The sequence below is a fragment of the Aplidium turbinatum genome, chromosome 4 (genome assembly GCF_918807975.1).
Source record: "Aplidium turbinatum chromosome 4, kaAplTurb1.1, whole genome shotgun sequence".
Classification (NCBI taxonomy): Eukaryota; Metazoa; Chordata; class Ascidiacea; order Aplousobranchia; family Polyclinidae; genus Aplidium; species Aplidium turbinatum.
The window spans coordinates 9,202,005-9,214,100 of NC_137475.1; the positions used below are offsets into that span (position 1 = coordinate 9,202,005).

At 37.3% G+C, this 12,096-nt stretch overlaps 1 protein-coding gene across 1 annotated transcript in view; it reads right to left on the reverse strand.

Annotated features, from left to right (window-relative positions):
* LOC145768880 (sushi, von Willebrand factor type A, EGF and pentraxin domain-containing protein 1-like) overlaps positions 1–12,096 on the reverse strand; it is a 90,589-nt gene that overhangs the window by 65,496 nt on the left and 12,997 nt on the right. Inside the window, exons 6-13 of the mRNA XM_082580485.1 lie at positions 11,142–11,339; positions 10,026–10,190; positions 6,865–7,062; positions 6,587–6,751; positions 5,479–5,676; positions 5,196–5,360; positions 1,435–1,632; positions 334–498 (exon numbers count right to left, since the gene is read on the reverse strand). Coding sequence (XP_082436611.1) covers positions 334–498; positions 1,435–1,632; positions 5,196–5,360; positions 5,479–5,676; positions 6,587–6,751; positions 6,865–7,062; positions 10,026–10,190; positions 11,142–11,339 — 1,452 coding nt within the window. The remainder of the gene's footprint in view (positions 1–333; positions 499–1,434; positions 1,633–5,195; positions 5,361–5,478; positions 5,677–6,586; positions 6,752–6,864; positions 7,063–10,025; positions 10,191–11,141; positions 11,340–12,096) is intronic.

Below are 12,096 nucleotides of genomic sequence, written 5' to 3' on the forward strand. Positions count from 1 at the left end.
TCCTAATGGCGCAAGGAATACTGCCATAGTTAGAAATATGCCTACCAATCAAAAAAGCTTGTTTTTTTTATTTGGTTAGCACAATAGTTTTAAAGTCTGAAAACAAAAACCTGTTTGCTCATTTTTTATAAGAGTATTGTAGCCTATCCTTACTTTTGCTTAGTGGGGAAAAGTTGTTTAAAGCTGATGACAGAACAAGAGAGCCAACATTTGAATCTTTTCTCAAATGTGGTGAAGTATTCTGATTAACGCAAATGTCAAACTTAATATTTCATCTTTTTACATTATGTCTGAACTGTTTGGTTTCTAGTTAAGCTAGTGGAGTGAAATTACCACCACACTCTTGACAATTGCCCCATCGTCCTTTTACATATTCCTCGTCATAAGCACACCATGGAGTCACTCCGTGATTCATGGTTGTGCATCGGTTGTGTGAGATTCCTTTGTAAGTGAATGGGAAGTGACATTGCACGGTTCCATTTCCACAAACGTGATCACCTAAATTATCACTCAACATTACAACAAGTTCTGATTACTTCATAATTTAGGCTATAGCTTTGTGAGAGAAGTAACTTGCAATATCATAAACAGATGACTGGCAGTATCTTAATTGGATTGAATTGCATTATTCAAAACCAATGCAAAACACTAATGAAATAACAACATAAACTCAAATGTTTTCGTCAAGAACTCTTTGCCATCCACAGAAAATACCTAATAGGCTACATCTAAACAAAAGCTAAACCAACAAATAACTGCATATAAAGATTTGTGATAAGTGACTGAAATAAATAACTGCAATATGCCCTGAGCTAAGTACAACGTACAACTGAAGAACGTGCGTGCCAACCCCCAAAAAACCAAAGTCTGCGCATTCCACGGCCGTTTAGCCCAGAGCATCACGCCAGCTCTTGCTCTATCGTTGAACTCGGCCAAATCCTGTGCAGAGCACCTTGCTTTTAAGTCAAGGCATTCGAGTATATGTTGCACCGTTTGCTCCTGACCGAATGGGAGCACAAGTTACAAATTCGGACAGGAGCAAACGATGCAACATCTACTCGAATGTCTTGGCCTAAAAGCAAGGTGCTCTGCACAGGATTTGGCCGAGTTCAACGATAGAGCAAAAGCTTGCGTGATGCTCTGGGCTACGGCCGTGTGACACACGATGAAGAAGACTGAAGAACAAATAGCCTACCAAAGGTGTAACACTTTGTTGATATAGGCTACATATGAGTGTAATCACAAGACAAGACAGCGAGCGGCAATTAAAGACAATCAACTTGAAGTAAACGATATACATTCTGTAGGAAAGAAGCTTCTCCAGCAAATAACTGCTTGTTGAGCAAAAAAAAATAACTTTATTATTTTATTTTTGAATTAATATGCAGCAAAACGTGTTTATGCAATTAACAACTCCATAAAAAACATACTTACGATTATAACATATTGGCGGTGCAGCAGACCATGTTCCACCATTCTGGCATGTTACAGTCAGTTGGTCTGAAGTTTGATCTGCCATTATGTACGAGTCTGATGCGCAGGTGTACTTCAATTCCTTGCCAACGCTCAACATTATGTTCACTGTCGATGCTACGACGTTTTGAGCAAGGTTTGGAACAAGACACTGAACAACTAAATAAAAGATTATTATTGAATTGATAAACAAAAGAAAAACTAGAGGAATTGTGGGTTTAAGTGTATTTTTGCATCTTCAGCAAAGATAGGTTGTTTCTAAGAAGTCATAGCCTACTATAGCCATACTCGTCTTCGGGAATGATGGTGTTCGCAAGAAAACCGCCATCGAAGAGTTCTTGAATGGCTAATGAGTTCAGTCCTGGCTGCAAACGTTCGGTTAGATTTAGGACCTATAAAATCTTTTGGAAGAGCTGGTTGTGGATGGATAAACGTTCTTTTCTTTTAGCCTATTCCTAAGAAGCAAGGTCTTAATGGCAATCACCGTCTTCATGACGCAAGGAATAGCCTACTGTCACAGTTAGAAATATGTCTAACATTAATAAAAGCTTGTTTGGTTGATTTTTTATGTGGCTAGCACTTAAAGTACTTATAAATTCTGAAAACATAAATTTGTTTGCTTTTTTTATGAAAAATTGCATTTTGCTTATGCTAAGTGGTGAAATGTTGTTTAAGTTTAACCCTATCTTAATACGACACGGGGTTTTATGAGGACGCCCCACTCCATTAGTGAAATATTTCACAGAAGGAAATATGCTAATTCTGAAAATTTTATGCAAAATGTGAAAATTCTTGACTTTTAGTTTTTATTCTTTGCGAATTTTCTAAACCTAAACTGGTCATTTTTATACCTTCCTGCCTTTCACCAAAAGCATTTCGTCTCAGGTGACTAGGCATTTTCGTGCAATGGTAGTTATACATATGTTAATGTAAGTGCAATATAAATGGTAGTGCAATTACTTTGAAGTGTAGAAACGTTCAAAAATGCCTTATATTAATGAGCAAAAGTAATTTTTTGTTAATTTTAGTTATAATTCAAAAATTTCAATTTTAAAGCTATTTGCAGGAAATTAAAATAAAAACCGATATTCTGACGTTTTTTCATCTCAAACACTTTATTTCAATAAATTTGTTGAGTAAAAATTTAATTTCTATAAGCACAATACACATGGCTATTATCTTGTAAAATATTTTGGTTCTGTGATTTTCATAGCTTCCGTTATTAGCGATTAATTAGCAGGGGCTAAGATAGCTTGTGACGTGCTTTCCGTGTACGAAAACAGCTCGTATTAAGATAGGGTTAAAGCTAACGACAGAGCAAGAGAGCCAACCTTTGAGTCTTTTCTCAAGTAGCCTATGTGGTGACCCATTCTGAAGGTAATTGTCAAGCTTAATATTTCATCTTTTTACATTATGTCTGAACTGTTTGAATTTGTTTAATAAAATGATGCACCCAAGCCGATTTTGAAATCAATCGCAGATGCAATGGATTGTTCTGAATTCAATGCTCATTTACTTTCTACTGCTCTATGCAATAGGCTGAAGATACATTTTTTGTACAATAACCAAAAATACTGCACACAAAAAGAATTACAGTAGTAGGCCTATCCCCTTATTAAGCCTACCTTGGGACCAGACGATTTTGAGCATTTTAAGGAGGGGAAGAGTTTCTGTCATTCCTATACGCACAATTGAGTATGGACGACTGTACTAGGTTGCTAAATCTGTTAATTAACAACTTTACACAACAATCAGTTCTTTCCAGAAATTGCGTTTTTTGCAAGTTGTGTCAGCAGCAAGCTGTGTTTTATAGCAAGCTTATAGGCTTCACCGCTACAACACAACCCAGTAAAATGAGATCCAGGTTAAAAGGTTTGTGACAAAACAGTCTAATGAATCGAAAAATTGTCTAAAGCAAGACAACCAGGGGCGCGGAAAGTAGGGGTGCTCAAGGGGCTGCAGCCCCCCCTAGAACAAATTCAGCCCCCCTCCTGGAATTTTCAAAAATTGCTTCAGCCCCCCCTAGAAAGTTCTGACTATTTAAAGTAGGCCTACATAACATATTTTCAAAAAATTTTTCGAACAATAATTGCTACGATGAATCGAGTTCCTGTTACGTGTGGTCGCGCTCATCATTTGAAATAAAGAGTCGTCAATCACAGGGAGCTATACCTCGTAGTAGCGGTACTAGCCACCCTCCCTACTAAAACGGCGGTCCATCGTTTATTGGACATCATTCTGCAATATTTACATTTCATGCCTACTTCTGAACATTACAATAATAGGCTACATGATATTGTTTTGTCATGTCTGACAGGCATGACAGAAGATAGTGCAATGAGAGGAGACGCACATGCAAACATATTCGGCTTGGTAAAACAAACACGCACGATGCGGCTTTATTTCGCGATTGCCTGCAGCGGTGAAGTTCTTGGGGGGCTTCCCCCTTAGTTAATGTGCAATCTTCCTTGAACCAATTCTTCAGGAAGCGTGATGACCCGCAAGAGAACGTCGAATCTGTAGAAAGTCTTCAAGAAAACGTAGAATAACTGCATTTAAACTCAACAACTAATGTGTTTTAAATAAGCTGCCTTTTTGTCAGACGTTCCCCCTTTCTATTTTAACGTCGATGGACAGCTTAAATCCATAAAACAGTGTGCGTAGGCTACTTAGCACACTTCATTGTATATTTATGTAAATAGAATGCAATGATCTGAGACAATGTCTGCTGTGTTTTACTTTATTTCTGTGCGTTTAATATTAGAAAGAACTTAGGTGTATGTTGCGTATGTGATAGACGAATGTCTAGTAGACATAGGCCTAAGCAGTTCTGTAGGCTACACCAAACAACAGTACAGTTTGAACTTACGAACAATTCAAGATCCCAACCGCCGTTCGGAACGCAACTTGTTCGTAAGGTGAGGAGTTACTGTAACAGATTTAGCAACCTAGTACAGTCGTCCATACTCAATTGTGCGTATAGGAATGACAGAAACTCTTTCCCTCCTTAATATGCCCAAAATCGTCTGGTCTCGAGGTAGGCATAATAAGGGAATACTAACTTAATGTAATTATTTTTATGTACAATATTTTTGGTAATTGTTAAATAAACAAAAAAAAGTATCCTCAGCCTATTGCTTAGAGCAGTAGAAAGTAAATGAGCATTGAATTCAGAACAATCCATTGCATCTGCGATTGATTTTAAAATCGGCTTGGGTGCATCATTTTATCAAACAAATTCAAACAGTTCATACATAATGTAAAAATATGAAATATTAAGCTTGACAATTCCCTTAATCACAATGGGCTAACGCAATGCAAGGGTTTCCAATCTGGGGGTCTCTAGCAATATTGGGGGTTCACAGTTTCTGAAAACCCAGTGTATTGTGTTCAATTCTTGTTTGCCAAAAAGATTAAAAACTGTATTTTCTCGCAGTCAACCAATCCTCTATCTGAGGTTGTTCTATTGCTTGCTTTCAGACGTTGTTAAGAAACATGAAATGTGATAAAATTGCAACAACACCATGAAAAGACATTTTTCGTTTCAGAAGGCTGCATTAGAACAGTGAAATGAAACATATCTGGGTGTTGTCGGTTCAATTTTGCATTAAATATGATTTCTTTAAATACTTTTATGGGGCTTGCGAAGCCACGTTAATTGCTTTGAGGGGGTTGCGGTTCAAAAATAGTTGAAACCTTTTTGGCTAATGCAACGAAATTACCACCACATTCTTGGCAATTGCCCCATCGTCCTTTCACATACTCCTCATCATAAGCACACCACGGCGTCACTCCGTGATTCATGGTTGTGCATCGGTTGTGTGAGACTCCTTTGTAAGTGAACGGGAAATGACATTGTACGGTTCCATTTCCACAAAAGTGATTACCTAAACAAGCACTCAACATTATAACAAAGTCTGATTAGCCTACTTCATTATTTGTTGGGTTAACAACACTCAACAAAACGTGTCCATGCAAACAAAAGCTCAGTGAAAAAATACTCACGATTGTAACATATTGGCGGTGCAGCAGACCATGTTCCACCATTCTGGCATGTTACAGTCAGTTTGTCTGAAGTTTGATCTGTCATTATGTATGAGTCTGATGCGCAAGTGTATGTCAATTCCTCGCCAACACTCAGCGTTTTGCTTATTGTCGATGTGACTACGTTTGAAGGAAGCTTTGGAACAAGACACTGGACAACTAAACAAATAATTGTATCGAAAAAAAAGAAAAAAGTTAAATAAACATGTAGATCCAAGTTTACTTTTGCTTTTTAAACAAGGATAGATTGTTCTGAAATTAGGCACTGTCATTTAGGCTTGGACAACTGGATAATTCTAGTTGTCTAATTTGTTGAATTGGAACGAAATATAGCAAATTTTAATTCTACTCTAATATGGTAAAAACTAGTTGACTCTAACCTGTAGTTCTAAGCTAATAATTCTAGCTTGTTCAACAGTATTTTCCAGCAAACAAACAAAAAAAATGTGGTTTTATTAAGCACATGCAAGGAAAATGCAATAAAGCAATCAAGATCAAAGTGTCATTCTATCGCTTAAAAACTCGATTTATTCATCAATATCTATACAGTTACGTCACAATGGCTATTATGACTCATTATGTTTTGGTGCCGTGATGTAGGCCTACCCTTGGAGTGTTAAAATCTTCAGTAAATTTGGTCCAGTAATGATAGATTTTTCTTAACAAGCTATGACTCTTTGATAAATGACATTCATTGGACCAAATTTACTGAAAATTTTAACACTCCAAGGATAGGCCTACTGTCAGTAGCAATGATAAATTTAGTCGACTTTCGAAATAAAAATTGTTTTGTTATTTTGATGTGACGACGCTGCAGTTTTTAAACTTGAAAACGTACAAAATATTTTTATTTTTTATAAGCTTATATAATATAATTGTATCACTGCTCATGCCTAATGGTTGAACAAAGTTTAAAACGGAAGGTAAAACAAGAAAAATAATAGCTATTAGGGTCGAGCATATGACAAGTCAATCAAAGCAAATGTCAAGCTTCACGTTTCATCGCTTTCAGTAGGCTATAACATGTTTCAACTTTTTTGTTTCATTTGGGCAAGCAAAAATAAATTACCACCACATTCTTGGCAATTTCCCCATCGTCCTTTCACATACTCCTCATCATAAGCACACCACGGCGTCACTCCGTGATTCATGGTTGTGCATCGGTTGTATGAGATTCCTTTGTAAGTGAATGGGAAGTGACATTGCACGGTTCCATTTCCGCAAATGTGATCACCTAAATTTTCACTCAACATTACAACAAGTTCTAAATACTTACCTCATTATTTAAAGTTAATATGCAGCAAAACTTGTCCTTACAAACGAAAGCTCAACCACGAACATACTCACGATTGTAACACACTGGCGGTGCACCAGACCATTTTCCATCATTCTGGCATGTTACAGTCAATTTGTTTGAAGTTTGATCTGCCATTATGTATGAGTCTGATGCGCAAGTGTATGTCAATTCCTTGCCAACACTCAGCGTTATGTTCACTGTCGATGCTACGACGTTTGAAGGAAGCTTTGGAACAAGACACTGGACAACTGAATAATAGATTATTGTATTGATAAAACAAAATCTTGGAAATGTTTATTCAATAGACAAGCAATGCTTGGAATCAAAAACCGGTACAACAATGAAAAAAGAAAATTCATAACAAAGCAAAATAATGTGGAAAAATGTCTTGCTTAAAGTGTATTTTTGCATTTTAAGCAATGATAGATCGTTCCCTACAAGCTATACGGTTCTTTCACAAATAAATTTCAATCGAATAAACATTAACTCTCTATTTCAACACGCTAGGTATCCTATCAATATCACTGATGTATGCCGACTTACAAAAAAGTATATTTTGGTGTAGGCCTACATAGGCTTGTAGTTTTGATTGCAAATATGTACTACATTTTCATGTTTTTATGAGTTGATTGTTGTGTCATTGCTCTCGCTGGGTAGTTTAATATTTGTTGAAGCGGAAGGGAAAAGAAAGAAGCCAAGACTTGTGTCAAGCATGTGATCAATCGGATCATATCAATGCAAGCGTCGAGCTTAAAGTGCCTCTGACAGGAAAATAAATTTGCTAAATTTACCTAAGATACCAAATAGATGACACTAACAAACTTCCCTGACCAGCAAATCGTAAAAAATATCAACAGGCTAATAAGTTACACGCTTGCAAACTTTCGTTTACTTTCGGCGAATCTGGCACTCATTCAATTGCGAAAATAAAAACAGCAACACCGCTGTGATGTCACCATGGGTGGGAAGGATACTTTCTTTCTCTGTGGTGAGTTGGTAAGGTATGGTACGACTACTGCAAAACGTTAATGTGTGAGGCTCTATTGGTCTAAAACATGTGCAAAATGAGAATTACCGAAATGAAAAAGTCAACTTATTATTACTATCAGGTTTAAATCAAATAGGTTGAGTTTTTTTTTTATCAAACAGCATCTCAATTCAATTGAAATTGCAGTTTTTCTAAACTCTTGTAGGGCTACAATTTTCATAATTTTTTATTTGTCCTAATCTGGCTATAGCCATTTGCAGTGTAACAGCAATATTTCACAAACAGTAGGCTACCCTTAATTTATGGTTGAGGTAATGCCTGCAAATTGCTGTTTATGTGACAGTGTCAGTGACAAAGACGTGTGCTATCTTTTCATGGTTTCAAACAAAACAAGGTGCTGAGAAGAAAATAGTTAAAGTTTTCTTCAAGTGTTCGAAAGTGGGATGGACCATACAAAACTAGTCGTATATGTTCTCTTCACTTCACTGGAGATGATTTTGTTGGTGCTTTGTTTGTTCGTGCTGGGAACTCTAGGTGGTGCGTTTGCCACAAGTACGAGTCTATGTCCCAGCCCAATGAATGTGTATGTTGTCATGAAGTGCCACATACGAAAGAACTTTTGAAGAAAGACGCATCTAGCTGTGTTACCAATTTGACCGATTTTACTTACATCCTGCAGTTTTGAGGACTTATTGTATGAGGAGCAGGAAGAACTGGAGAAACAGCAATAAACCGAAAGGAGAAAACGAAGACCTATCAAAAGAGTAGGCTAAGGATGCTACATTAGGCTAAAATACCCTAAACGCTAAAGAATGCACACTAAAAGAAGTGAGTTTATTTCCTTGCTTGCAGTATCGGTAATTAGTCGCTCTTAGGCACGTATTGGAGTGGATACTACAAGGTGATGCTCTCGGCAGCAACAATCGGATTGTGCTGCCGTCATGCATTGTTTGGCGAATCCGAAACAATTTTCAAGTCCAGATGGCCGTTACACCGGATTTCAATGGCCAACTGAAGGCACATTATGAGAGAGAGAGAGAACTTTTATTCATTTATGAATAGTGATGAATGATGATGAATTAAATATGAATGATGATTCGTACGATTTCTTCATTTTTCACTTCAAGCATATTTTATGTTTTGTAGGAACGTATTCAGTACAGTTTTATTAAACTGCAAAAAACAATAAATCTTTGAAAAAAGCAACCGCGCCTTGTACCAACTCCGACCAAACTGTGATCCACCAATTACATCTAGAAAGCATTTGTTTCATCCGTTGCTAACGACGCCTACCCAGGATGACGTAACACCACCAAAGTCGTCCCAGAGCAGTGAAATATGGAGTTTCGCCTGTGGTGGCGCTGCGGAGCAGTCGTTTTGTATAAATTTCGCCCTAACCAGTCGAGCTTCGAGGTTAAGATTAAAAGGTTCGCTAAGCATAATTCTGCGCTAGGAAATGCTTAGAAAAGTTACTATACTTGGGTCCAACCTGTCAGGGGCACTTTAATTTGCTGTTCTAGTTTCTAGAGTACAACATGTTTGGACTATCCGACTTGCACTGAAGCTGGTGCTATGAAATTACTACGTTAAGCTAGTGCAATGAACTTCGTCATTCTGGCATATTATTACAGTCAGTTTGTCTGAAGTTGGATCTGCCATTATGTACAAGTTTGATGCGCAAGTGTAGCCTACGTCAAATCTTCACCAACACTTTGCGATGTGCTGATTGTCGATGCGTTTGTTTCGTTTGCAGGAAGGTTTGGAACAACACACTGGACGTTTGAATAAAAGATTATTGCAGTGATACCCAAGCAACATGTAAGATGAAACGTAGGTTCCAAACATTATTTTGTATTTTAAGCAAAGGTAGATCGTTCCTGACAAGCAACATCCTAATGGCGCAAGGAATACTGCCATAGTTAGAAATATGCCTACCAATCAAAAAAGCTTGTTTTTTTTATTTGGTTAGCACAATAGTTTTAAAGTCTGAAAACAAAAACCTGTTTGCTCATTTTTTATAAGTGTATTGTAGCCTATCCTTACTTTTGCTTAGTGGGGAAAAGTTGTTTAAAGCTGAAGCCAGAACAAGAGAGCCAACATTTGAATCTTTTCTCAAATGTGGTGAAGTATTCTGATTAACGCAAATGTCAAACTTAATATTTCATCTTTTTACATTATGTCTGAACTGTTTGGTTTCTAGTTAAGCTAGTGGAGTGAAATTACCACCACACTCTTGACAATTGCCCCATCGTCCTTTTACATATTCCTCGTCATAAGCACACCATGGAGTCACTCCGTGATTCATGGTTGTGCATCGGTTGTGTGAGATTCCTTTGTAAGTGAATGGGAAGTGACATTGCACGGTTCCATTTCCACAAACGTGATCACCTAAATTATCACTCAACATTACAACAAGTTCTGATTACTTCATAATTTAGGCTATAGCTTTGTGAGAGAAGTAACTTGCAATATCATAAACAGATGACTGGCAGTATCTTAATTGGATTGAATTGCATTATTCAAAACAAATGCAAAACACTAATGAAATAATAACATAAACTCAAATGTTTTCGTCAAGAACTCTTTGCCATCCACAGAAAATACCTAATAGGCTACATCTAAACAAAAGCTAAACCAACAAATAACTGCAAATAAAGATTTGTGATAAGTGACTGAAATAAATAACTGCAATATGCCCTGAGCTAAGTACAACGTACAACTGAAGAACGTGCGTGCCAACCCCCAAAAAACCAAAGTCTGCGCATTCCACGGCCGTTTAGCCCAGAGCATCACGCCAGCTCTTGCTCTATCGTTGAACTCGGCCAAATCCTGTGCAGAGCACCTTGCTTTTAAGTCAAGGCATTCGAGTATATGTTGCACCGTTTGCTCCTGACCGAATGGGAGCACAAGTTACAAATTCGGACAGGAGCAAACGATGCAACATCTACTCGAATGCCTTGGCCTAAAAGCAAGGTGCTCTGCACAGGATTTGGCCGAGTTCAACGATAGAGCAAGAGCTGGCGTGATGCTCTGGGCTACGGCCGTGTAACACACGATGAAGAAGACTGAAGAACAAATAGCCTACCAAAGGTGTAACACTTTGTTGATATAATGATATAGGCTACATATGAGTGTAATCACAAGACAAGACAGCGAGCGGCAATTAAAGACAATCAACTTGAAGTAAACGTAATCTAATATACATTCTGTAGGAAAGATGCCTCTCCAGCAAATAACTGCTTGTTGAGCAAAAAAAAATAACTTTATTATTTTATTTTTGAAATAATATGCAGCAAAACGTGTTTATGCAATTAACAACTCCATAAAAAACATACTTACGATTATAACATATTGGCGGTGCAGCAGACCATGTTCCACCATTCTGGCATGTTACAGTCAGTTGGTCTGAAGTTTGATCTGCCATTATGTACGAGTCTGATGCGCAGGTGTACTTCAATTCCTTGCCAACGCTCAACATTATGTTCACTGTCGATGCTACGACGTTTTGAGCAAGGTTTGGAACAAGACACTGAACAACTAAATAAAAGATTATTATTGAATTGATAAACAAAAGAAAAACTAGAGGAATTGTGGGTTTAAGTGTATTTTTGCATCTTCAGCAAAGATAGGTTGTTTCTAAGAAGTCATAGCCTACTATAGCCATACTCGTCTTCGGGAATGATGGTGTTCGCAAGAAAACCGCCATCGAAGAGTTCTTGAATGGCTAATGAGTCCAATCCTGGCTGCAAACGTTCGGTTAGATTTAGGACCTATAAAATCTTTTGGAAGAGCTGGTTGTGGATGGATAAACGTTCTTTTCTTTTAGCCTATTCCTAAGAAGCAAGGTCTTAATGGCAATCACTGTCTTCATGACGCAAGAAATAGCCTACTGTCACAATTAGAAATATGTCTAACATTAATAAAAGCTTGTTTGGTTGATTTTTTATGTGGCTAGCACTTAAAGTACTGATAAATTCTGAAAACATAAATTTGTTTGCTTTTTTTATGAAAAATTGCATTTTGCTTATGCTAAGTGGTGAAATGTTGTTTAAGTAGCTAACGACAGAGCAAGAGAGCCAACCTTTGAGTCTTTTCTCAAGTAGCCTATGTGGTGACCCATTCTGAAGGTAATTGTCAAGCTTAATATTTCATATTTTTACATTATGTCTGAACTGTTTGAATTTGTTTAATAAAATGATGCACCCAAGCCGATTTTAAAATCAATCGCAGATGCAATGGATTGTTCTGAATTCAATGCTCATTTACTTTCTACTGCTCTAAGCAATAGGCTGAA